The 11,715-nt window shown below is 38.3% G+C and overlaps 2 protein-coding genes across 2 annotated transcripts; both read right to left on the reverse strand.

The window, feature by feature from the left end:
• Positions 981-7,333, reverse strand: LOC104776734 (THO complex subunit 2-like). Its single transcript, XM_010500845.2, has 20 exons — positions 7,215-7,333; positions 6,902-7,098; positions 6,675-6,800; positions 6,511-6,552; positions 5,944-6,003; positions 5,315-5,377; positions 4,984-5,064; positions 4,564-4,635; positions 4,446-4,493; positions 4,275-4,343; positions 4,052-4,185; positions 3,813-3,888; positions 3,299-3,492; positions 2,836-2,916; positions 2,483-2,687; positions 2,172-2,402; positions 2,008-2,088; positions 1,792-1,911; positions 1,642-1,701; positions 981-1,166 (listed from the first exon to the last, which is right to left on the reverse strand). The coding sequence occupies exons 2-20, from the start codon at positions 7,034-7,036 to the stop codon at positions 996-998; spliced, it is 2,049 nt and encodes a 682-aa protein (XP_010499147.1). The 5' UTR covers positions 7,037-7,098; positions 7,215-7,333; the 3' UTR covers positions 981-995.
• LOC104778892 (receptor-like kinase TMK2) lies at positions 8,057-11,233 on the reverse strand. The gene is made up of 3 exons (XM_010503305.2): positions 10,829-11,233; positions 8,825-10,604; positions 8,057-8,726 (listed from the first exon to the last, which is right to left on the reverse strand). The coding sequence occupies exons 1-3, from the start codon at positions 11,231-11,233 to the stop codon at positions 8,245-8,247; spliced, it is 2,667 nt and encodes an 888-aa protein (XP_010501607.1). The 3' UTR covers positions 8,057-8,244.

The raw sequence follows: 11,715 nt of genomic DNA on the forward strand, positions 1-11,715 counted from the left end.
AATATGTTAATTTGAAGTTTTGAGGATCTAAAAAGACAAACCTTGTTGTTCCTCGTCATGCCAAAGGATGTTGCATGATAACGTAAAGTCTCACTTCCTGCCATGGCATCCAACTGATCTTCAGTAAGGTTCTCAGTGTATTGTACATTTGCCATCTGCTGGACCAGTTCCTACAATCATTATAAATTGCAGTCAGCCCCATTAGTCTGAATAAGCTGACTCATAAGAATTTGGCAATAAAACCAAAAGGGTACCTGAAGAAGAACAAGCTCAATCCCTTGGCCCCTCTTTAACTGGTTCACGAGATACTGGAAAAGACCCCTTAACTCCATTGATGGGTACTTCTTACACCTGGATAACATGATATTGTTAAAAAACAATCCAAAAAGATGGCATAATAGCTTTTATACTTTCTTAATAATGCTGTATGTGCATCTTGCAGTCAAAAAATTGCCGGAATGTTAATATTCTAGTGCCATCATGTGAAGAAGTTACCAGCCACTACACCCTAGATTTAAAAATAAAAGAGACATATGAAGAAAACGAATAAGAGGAACACATGAAAAAACTAACGGCTGAAGTAAAGTACCCTACATCCTATCAGGAAAAGGACTAGCATATATAATGTGAGCAATATGATGCTCCTCAACTTCTGCAGCAAGTAAATGTTACGCAAAATTCCAGTAACCTACATCACTACCGTATACAAACTGATAGTTACATTATCATATAACTAGTTGTCGAAACGATTTAAGGGGTAAATTTAAAACCGAAAGGAAATCCAAATGAACCAACCAAAATGGAAAGAGTACCACCAAATTTCACTAAGTATGCACAATAGTTTCGAACATCAGAATTGCAAGTTGACTCTTTAAACAGCTTTACATAAAAATAATACTGCACTTTTCTTTTCTATCCTTGGCCTAACTGAAATATGCCTGCTGCAAGCAGTCACAAAAAAGTAAAACAACTATATCTAAAAAAGCGTACTGAAACTATTTATAGCATGTAGTAATGATTCTAAAGAAGAACACATACAGGTGACCCCAAAATGATGCCAAAGATTGAAGCCAGTCTGATAAATTAATCCCGTCGTCTTTTAGTTTATCTCGCCCGCTTTGTGCCAGTCTCTCAATCACGACATATTCCAGGATATCATACTCAAGCTGTGCATCAGGAATAAAGCATCAGAGCGTACATAATGGAGGCAGAGCATCTCAAAAACAACGAAACACATGACAGACTGTCTCAAATGTACTAGAGCGTCAAATAAAAAAAAACTCATGGAAAACATATGTTAGAATATTAGGAAATAGGAAACATCTGACTGCATCCCAATTTACAATGACTATCTCACTTCATTGTTACCTACTTCAAAGGCTCATGTACGAGTATATCAACCAAACCAACAAATCCCTGTATCCCACATTTTAAACCTACCCCAGAATGAAAGTGTAACATGTATCAGTGGAAAACCTACAAAGCCAAATCCTAATTACTGGCAAAAAGACCATCCGTCTATCTCATTAAAATTACTTCTTTTTTTAGAACATATGAACATAACCAGGGGAGAGTAAGGGCATAAGGTGAATAAGAGCATAGCATACAAAAAAAGAAAGAAAAAATATAGGCGTCACGGACCTGCGTCAAATACTTGAAGGCATCCACAACAGGAGCAATCATATCTCTGTATGCTTCAATCTGTTGCACCAAGAATCTGACAATTAGCCCCGTCTGAACAATTTGATTACAAAAAATAAAAGCAAAGCACAGTTTGTAGTAGATTGACACCTGATTTACAATTGTTCGAAGCACTGTCATGGGATTGGCATGAGCTAGTTTTGCCACCATCCTTCCTAACTGCTTCAAATTTTCTTTTGCAAGCCGTTTCAGAATTCTTCTAGTATCCAACTGACATACAATAATAGTACCCTGAGGATCTGAAGGATGTATATTTCCACTTGAATTGTATGAAAATAACTGGCCGAAGAAGTCATACTGCTATACCTTTGACACTTGCCTTGCTGCCAACAACAAAGGATTCTGCTCATCGTCCTTTTCCCACTCACCATATAAGCGATAACGAGCCTAAATACAAAAATTAGTCAGCAGGATTTACCATCACGTTCTAAACAAAAATATTTGGAACAAACAAGCATAAGCAAATCAACCTCGTATGGAAGGAGACTCATCACTTCCCAAATCTCATGGCCAACTGCTGGATTTGCAGGTACTAACTGTAACGATGGTAGAAGGCATGTTCCTAGAGCTTCTTCCACTCTCAACCTAACTTCCTTCAGGTGCACACGAGAAACTTCATATGCACTACCTTCTTGATTTGAAGACCCATCGCGAACAAGATCTAAGGCTGACAAGTAGTAAACCCTTAATACTCTACAAATCTGTCACAACGATAAATAAATATCAGCCTTAATCTTCAATCTTTTGTATCAAAAATTCAGTATTTTAAAGGTCAGCGCACCTTCTGCAATAGTTGTGTATTGCGATAAAGGTAAGGTCCAACAGTAACAAGCATCTGAAACACTTCTTTCGGAAGGTCTAGACAAGTCTTATTAGCTGTTGTATTAGCAGTGTGTGTGATTTTTTCTGTGACCCCAGAAGAAGAATTTTGAAAACGTGTCTGACGTGCAATGCGATAAGCATGAGTAATCGACTTCTCTATAAGCCTGAGAACATAGACCAAAGAAATCATTGTTGTCATCATATATAATTTGGCCAGAGCTGCAGTCTCTCTTCGGTGATACATATAGCTGAAAAATGAAGCTGCTATACAACTGAGTACAAAATAATCTGAGCTAAATATTACTCACTAACCTAAACAAGCCACTACAAATCTGATTGTGAGCCACCGGATTAAGAGGGGCAAGACGCTCGAACAAGATATTGGCATGATACCTGACAAGAAGTAAGAGTTAAGTCCAAAAAAACAAAAACAAGAGCAGAAAGGTAAGAAGTAAGTATTTAATATAAACTAATTATACAAATAGCCTTGTGTATAAAAAATTAGAATGTAAACAAATTTTCTATGACTACCGAATTCACCAGTAACAGTCATCCAATATGTCCTCTAAGTTCAATTTCAGGTAATAAAAGGTGATGCAATTATCACAAAATTAACAATCACATACAGAGTAGTCCACGAACAAATCTCACGCTCATGAAGAATATAACTTAAAATTCCACATGCACTGGTTCGAGAAATGTGTTCCTCAAACCAACTGGACTGGTTTAATGACAATGGATTTTTTAAGTAAAACGAAATAGATGTTATACATACCAGTCGTCCACAGAGAGGAAACCATTCAAGAGGCCCAGAGTCTGATTATTTTCTAGCTCTGGTAATCGCTCAGTTACAGCTTCAGTTTCCATGTCTAAAGCAGCAAAGAGATCTACTGTGACATCTCCTTGCTTCTCATCCTCCATAAGATCCTTCCCAGTAGCAGCGAGATTAATCTTTCCAATTTTATTGGCCTGTAAATAATGAGGGACTTGTAAAATCATAACTCATAAAGAAACCTATGAACGTAAGACCTCCAAAACAACAAATAATTGACTGGCTTCCAGGAAGACAGAGAAATTTTTCGTATCTACGTAACTATTAAAATTTGCAAAGGCAAGATGAGCAGATTATCCAAGACTAGAGGAAACCAGTTTGTTCATTTGTCCTAAGGAAAATAAAGGTTTGAAACTCAGAAGAAACATATAGACAACCTAAGCTAGGCCAGAACAAAACTATCTTAAAACATCTGTAAGCATGTATCTTAAGGCCGAGCTCATATTTTGAACTGTACCTCTTCCACTCGCTTTGCAGAGGAAGCATTATAATCCTCAAAAATTTCCTCGTCCTTAGGTAGCAGATGTGCATATCTGTTCACAACAGTCAGTTATAACAACATAAGCACAGAAGGTCCATATATAGTATAGCTTCACTTATCAGAAGCACATAGAAAAGTAGCAATCTGATAATCATGGAATCAGTGCACTGCTAAAATAAGTAATGATTCAAACCAGCTGAAGGAAAAGTACTCACATGCTTTCAAGATTGATAAAGTCTTCCTTTACTAGCAAGGCTGTAAGCTTATAGAGCCCAACTGGAACAGGGCTATTCACCTCTAATCTCTGATAGTATTGAAATTTAAATCCAAGAATTTGTGAAGCATGAGACTGCATATAAAAGAGTTTTTGTATTAGTAAAAAAATAATCTCTCGGGCTAAGCATTAGAATAAAAAAATATGAAGAAGACATTCCAAACCTTGGGAAAGATAGGAATTAGATTGAGAAATGTGTCGTAATCTTGTTCAATTTCAAAACAATCCAAAACCTATTCATCAAAAACAAAGGGAACATTACTAACACTGAAGGACAAATCGTTACATTATGTGATATCAAACAAAACATGACAGAACTGACAGTTGAAACTTACAATGTCAAAAACACGGTTCGGATCCAGGTCAAAGTGCCCAATTAATGACTGCAAGAAAAAAAAAAGCTGAGAAAAAAGTAAATGGAATACATATATAATGTACTGGCCAAATCAAAACCTTGATAATTCCCATCGTTGCTGCTGATGCATTGTGCGAAGAACTTGCAGATCCTCGGCATAAGAGAGTGACCTGCACTCCACAACAGAAACTACTGTAGTAAGTTGGTGTATGTACAATCTGATTCAAACAAACAACACAAATCAACAGAAACTCTGCTGAGATAACATGTTTTACTACTCTCCCTAGCTATAATATAATTGAACTAGGAGACATGCCTTCCAACTGGAACCGTGTGAAAAAAGGAAGGCGAAAATCAGCATTTTGAAAAAGATCATCCCTTCCAAAAATTCAGGAGCATTTCTTAAAATGCGTTTCAGAGTGTCTAAGAAGTAAAGAGTATCTAAGAAAAGAGCATAAAAACGAAATTGGCAGGAAGAATGACAATAGATAAAAAGCTGGAGATCTTCAATAACGAACCAATTTGGCATATCCCTCACTTTCTTCCCGGAGTAAGTTGAACTTTGTCTGCTGGTACAGAAGACGAGTGTTTAATCGCACCTGAGTAGCACCAACCAGAATTGTTATTTCTGAACAATGAGCAGCAGTTACACTGGTAAAGAAGAAATTCATATATGTGTTAATCTTCCGTAATAGCTACTCAATCAGAGTAACTATTACGTAAATCAGACCACAGTGCAGCTGAAATGATGACTAAACAAGATAATATCATATCATATAATCACCGCTAACCCTATAGCAAACTGTATGTCACATAAACACAGCAGTTACAGAAGTGTTAAGTCCTCACCTCTTTCCCCTTCAAGTCTTGGGCTTTTATCTTGACCATATCAGCTTCCCAGAGAAACTCCTCCTAAAAGGAAATAAAGAAATCAATCATCAGCGCCAACAGAACAGTTAGTTTCTAACTGATCAAGAAAATAGAGAGGTTAGCTGGGACAAACTACTTAAAATGGGAATAATGTGATACATTTCAGGACCTGCACCCTCCTATCCTTTACATCAACAACAAGGTAAAGAGGCTATTTAGTGAGACCAGCTGGTCCACTGATTTTGAAAGAACCTTTATACATTCTATACGATTACTGTGGCTTCAGGAATAGGCTTCAGCCTTGCAGTTAACTTCTATAGCTACCTTAGCAGTCTCTATCTATTACTCCAGACTTGTTCCTGCTACCGTTTCTATAATAGAGCGTAGGATTGCATAGTGCAAATGCTATATATATGAGGGGTGCCAGTGAGGGAGTTATCGAGAACTAAGTGAAAGTTAAGGGGGAATAAGAGGGGACTCTATAAGGAAACCTCTGAGAGCTGTATTTCTCGTTCTAAGTACTACCAATATAAAGATTCTCTTCTTACTACCCTGTTTATTCGGCTTTTTCCTGATAATTCATTGACTGAACGTAACATAATGTATACCTCACAACGCTCTTGGAAAAGCCTTTGAGAGACTGTCTGGGATTCAACAAGCCATTTCGCCTACAATGAAAAACAACTGATCAGTAAACAGCTGTGAGCATAGAAACCATGAGGAGATGGTAAATGAGAACATAAAGTATACTTGAAGGAAGCAGACTGAAGTAGGCAATCATCAAATTAGATTAAATATGATATATGCTAACAACTCAGACACTAATCACGTCAGTAGCTCAGATTTTCGATCAAACATACAATAAAATTCAACAGTAAACTGCACTAATAGAGAGTCTAAGGCCCTACGGGAAAAGCTTCAGCTCCTTATGCTGAAGGAACCTTCTACAATGAGGAACATTCTTGCAATCCACCGGTTGGTTGAACCTTACAACACTACTCATAGCTAGACACCACATGCTCTAATTTATTCGACATATAAATGCTATTGCATGATTGTTGTGGTCTCTAAATTCAAGAACCAATGTCAAAGAGCTAGAAGTATCGTTGCTAATCAAGACTAACAAGTAGAAATAACAGTCAAATTCAAAACGTAAAAATAAATTATAGACTGACCAGTTTGGTTAGGCGAGAACGTTGATCTCCCGACATTGTAAGCTGCAAAACAAAGCATATACAAGACGAAACCAAAAAAATCCAACAGGTCAGTATCAATACCCTTGCAGAATCTCATCTGTAAGCAATGTCAAAACTGTTAATTGAAAGAAAGAAAAACCTACGTCTTGAGCAATCTGAGTCACAACATCGGCAAAACAAGAAGCTAATTCTTCTCTGGGCGGCTTATCCAAAAACTCCACAGACTCCAACACAGATTTACAGCTCTGAATTGGCAATTCGCCACGAACCTGATTATATAATCCATCACGATGCACCTTCAGGAACTCGAACAACATATACGCGCAGTGATTTGGATAGTACGAAGAACAAGTGTTGAATGTGTGTGTACCAAAATCCAACAGAGCTCGTAGAGGAAACGAAGCATCGGGACAGAGCTGGGCAGCTTGGTTCCATAGTTGCCGTTCTTACCTTCACGAACAAACTCCTCCGTCACGTACTTACACTCGAGTAGCGGAAGAGACATCTTTAACCCCTTTCGTCTGTGTAATATCTTTCACTTTCTTCCCCTCCTCCTTTTTCGAAACCCTAGAAGACGAAGAAGAAAATAGGGTTTAGACTGCTGGAAAATTCGATTGGAGAACAGAAAACAAGCATTCCCGATATCGGGAAAGTCTCACAGATGAAAAGGGAGAGGTACGAACAATTTAATCAGACAAGTAAAGAGAAATTAGGGTTTTGGATCATTTGATTTGACGGAGGAAGTAAATTGAAGACGATGACGGTGTGATGATATGTTTTGTTTGAAGAGGAGAGGGACTAATTGTAGAAAAATAAATTGTAGAAAATCATTATATTGTTTGTTTGTACTATTTCAATATAAACCGGATCCGGTTTAGTCATAGATCTTGGATGATGTTGTTTAATTGGGCTTGAAACTGTAACCAGCCCATGGGCTCATATGATTTATACTGGATGTGACTAAGGCAATACCACATTGAATGTGGCACATTCACGGTGCAAATGGATGACTTAAATTAATAGGTTGAATAGGTTGAATGATCATTCAGCCAAATTTTTACCATTTGAGATAAATAAGTTGGAAAACTTATTCAACTCATTCAACCAAAAAAACTGGAAAAATGAACAAATTATAAAGGAAATTTGTTCAACTCTTTCATCTCCTATTTAGTGGATGAATGAGTTGAATACTATTCAACCAATTTTATTCAACTCATTTTTTTTCAACTCATTTATCTCTAGTGCAACCATTTCCACCCTCAGTGTCAAAATTTTAAAAATGTTAATTACATCTTTGGTCCTTCTAAATGATATAAAAAAATAGTGCAATTGTGCAAAGGTATTCAAACCATGTTCTGTAAATTAGATTTGAGTTTTTGCGCATCACATGTGTTCATTGTTTGTGATATATATAAGCAAGAATATGCACCATGTCAGATAAATCGAATTATATATGTCAAATGATACATCATTCCAACAAAATTCTCAAGTCAAATGCCAATGCCCAACCTAAACTTCTTCCCAATCCAACTGGTCTACGACATGCAAGGGACCAAAACACGTGTCCAATTTAAACGTTCCACTCTTGCGAAAATGACACCCTAACTTGAAAAACAAGGTAACCAACCAGAACTATACACAATCCCTCAACCTAAAACAAGAACTCAATCCAACAACAATGCATTTCTCCTTCCAGCTACTTGTCTAACGCATTTACCTCCCTTGTCCTGATTTGAATGTGATGTCAAGATCGGATGGTCGCGACGGTATGCTCGTCAGAGTATTAACTCCAAAAAAGGTCGAATCAAAGGAAGGAAGAGGAGTGTCGTAATCGATTCCATAGATATCTTCCGAGTCTCCGCTTTGTTCTGCGGGTTTCCATTGAAGAACAAGTGATACCAACACGTTGACCACGTGACTCATCTCCGGTCTCTGTTGCGGTTCCCTGGCGCTACATTGGTTGGCAAGCTCAGCTACTGTGTTGATACTTCGAAGTGTCTCTTCGTTGAACTCAATTGTTTCGTCGATAGCCTTTGGGAATGAGTCTTTATTGATGTACATTCTCCTAAACCATGTGGCAAGATGCACTTCTTCCTCAGATCGCTTATCATCAAGAGCTTTCCGACCCGTTAGTAGCTCCATGAGGATGACTCCAAAGCTGTAGACATCAACCTTTGTTGTAACTCTTCCGGTCACTGCAATGTACAAACATAGATAGAGATTTCAATATTTTCCTCTGGTGCATGAGTTTAGTACAAGTAACAACAAACATAATAAGCATATAAAACCATACCTGCATATTCTGGTGCAAGATACCCAAATGTTCCAGCAATTTTGGTCTCAATAGATTGTGCGCCTTCTGGTGCAAGCCGGACTAAACCAAAGTCAGCAACTTTGGCATGCATATCGTCTCCAAGAAGAATATTAGAAGGTTTGAGATCTCTATGTATGAAACTCTGATGCGCTAAAGTATGCAAATACTCTACTCCTCTAGCCACGTCCAATGCAATAATCAACCGTCTAGTCCACTCGAGTGGACTCAACCCTTCTACCTGCCAGTGAAAAATATGCCTGCTTAATGTCCCTTGCGGCATGTACTGATAGACCAGAAGCCTCTCATTTCCTTCTAAGCAGTATCCATGAAGAATCACTAGATTGCGGTGTCGAACTCTAGTTAGAACAGCAATCTCTGATTTAAATTCATCTAAACCTTTTCCACTTATAATCGAAGGTTCCATTCTCTTAACTGCAATCTTTGTTCCATCATGCAACTCTCCCTTGTAAACAATACCAAATCCGCCTCTCCCAAGTATATTCTTCTCGTCGAAATTATCTGTAGCATCCCTCAAAACTTGTATCGAGATGACAATATTCCCACTTTCCCCAACATGATGAGCGTCACTACCACTGAATCCACTTTCACTTCCACCACCACACAAATTCCCAATTGTAATCTTGAGTGCACCTTGGTCATCACCACGTTGTTGTTTAGGATGCATCCTACGATATTGCTTCTTTTTGTTGACCAAAAAGAAAATAGCAAATCCGATAAGAAGCAAACCCAACAAAATACCAATAACAAAACCAATCATTTTCCCAGCATTTGCTTTCTTGCCGCCATCCCCGCCGGAAGAACAACCCTTTCCTATGTCAGGATTCCCACTCGTGTTTACAATAACAGTTGGGTTAAAACCCGGTACTTTACTACCACACAAGTGATTATTGGAAACATCTAGAGTTTTCAAGTTGGTCAACTCAGTGAGCTCTTGTGGAATAGGACCGGTAAGGTTATTCCGAGAGAGATTGATAACCTGAAGAGACAAAAGATTACGAAAACTCGGAGATATAGTGCCGTTGAGTCCCATGTTTTCGAAGTTGATAACAGTGATGTTACTTCCCACACATGTTATCCCTAACCAGCTGGGACTTTTACTACAAGGATCATTACCTTTCCAGCTACTGGCAAATTTCACCGGGTAATCAAATGCTTTAACGATTGAAAGCAACGTGTTAACACGGGGATCACAAGGAGTACCTGGAGTATCTAAACAGAAACTATTGAGCCCAGTCAAATCAAGCGTAAGGTTATTAGCCTTGAAGCTTGGTGTAGGTCCTTGAAGCAAGTTATTGCCTAATCCCACCTCAGAAAGAGATGTCAACTCCGTAAGAGAGGACGGTACAATACCAGTAAGCTGATTGTCCCTAATGTTAACAACTTTAAGAGAGACATGACCAGAAAAGTCCGGGATGGGACCAGAGAACTCGTTTCTATTCAACCGTACCTCGATTAAAGCAGTCATGTTTTGCAGAAATGAAATTGACCCACTTAGCTTCTGGCCGTTGAGTGACAGAATCTGAAGTGACTCGTTGAAATTCGACGGAATTTCACCAACAAGAGAATTAGTAGACAGCTGCAGAGTGTTCAGTTTAGGGAACGTTTGTCCCCAGAGCAAATCCGGGATCGTCCCGTTGAGACTGCAGTTGGCAGCGGAGAATATTAATAGAGCAGTCGCATTCTTTAAACTCTGAGGGATTTCCCAGGGACCAAAGGGGTTATTATCCAAATACACTTGCTGAAGAGACATCAAATTAGCGAAGAAATCAGAGTCGATGGAATCGAAACCATTGTCGTTAAAACAAACCCTTTCNTCAGACTAGGGAACGTTTTTGCCCACTCCAAATCCGGGATCTTCCCGTTGAGACTGCAGTTGGCAGCGGAGAATTCTGATAGAGTAGTCGCATCCTTTAAACTCAGAGGGATTTCCCAGGGACCAAAGGGGTTATTATCCAAAGACACTTGCTGAAGAGACGTCAAATTAGCGAAGAAATCAGAGTCGATGGAATCGAAACTATTATCGTTAAAATAAACCCTATTCAAAGATTTCAACCCGGCAAAACTAGGAATCTTCCCTGTGATTTTGTTGTGCATGACCTCGAAAATCATCAAAGACGAGAGGTTTTTGAGATCAGGAGGTAACGTTCCTGAGATTCCTTTATTCCCGATTTGAATCTTAGAGATCCGGTTTCCGTCGCATTGTATGGACGACGACCACTTACAAGGATCCGGATCGGACCAGTTGAGACTTCCAGGTAACTTGAGGGATCTTTTCAGAGCTGTCATGGCCGCCGCATCAGGACTCGATTCCCCGTTCACCAAAGCGATGAAACAGAGCAAAAGGATGAAGCTTTTTGCGATGATCATGTTTTTCAACTGAGAAAACAAACGCAGGAGGACTTGATTCAGAGACGGGTGATAGATTAGAGTTTAAGCCTTCGGAGGGGGAGACAGAAAGACTTGGGAAACCTTTTGGGCGGAGATTTTCTTCTCCTTCTTGAATTGAATGAGAAAGAGAAAAACGAAACGGCGGATTTTTATTTGGCTTGCTTTTTTTGGAAATATTAAATTGACTTAAGCGAGGGAAATGCTAAATTTACCTTTTTATATAGTATATTATATATCCCATTTATTTGTTACTTTTTTTTGTGTAATGAGATTTGTTTCCTTTCAAACTTATACAAGACTAGGATCCGCCATGAGCGAGTTTTAAAATTATTTAATAAAATTAAAATTGAAAAATATAAAAATATTTTGTTGTAAGTGAAATATATTTTCCGAAAATAAAAAAAGAAATATTTTTAGCTAAAGAGAAGTTTTTACTTTAATATACTAATTTATATTTTAAT

Source organism: Camelina sativa, chromosome 3, assembly GCF_000633955.1.
Source record: "Camelina sativa cultivar DH55 chromosome 3, Cs, whole genome shotgun sequence".
In the NCBI taxonomy this organism is placed as follows: domain Eukaryota; kingdom Viridiplantae; phylum Streptophyta; class Magnoliopsida; order Brassicales; family Brassicaceae; genus Camelina; species Camelina sativa.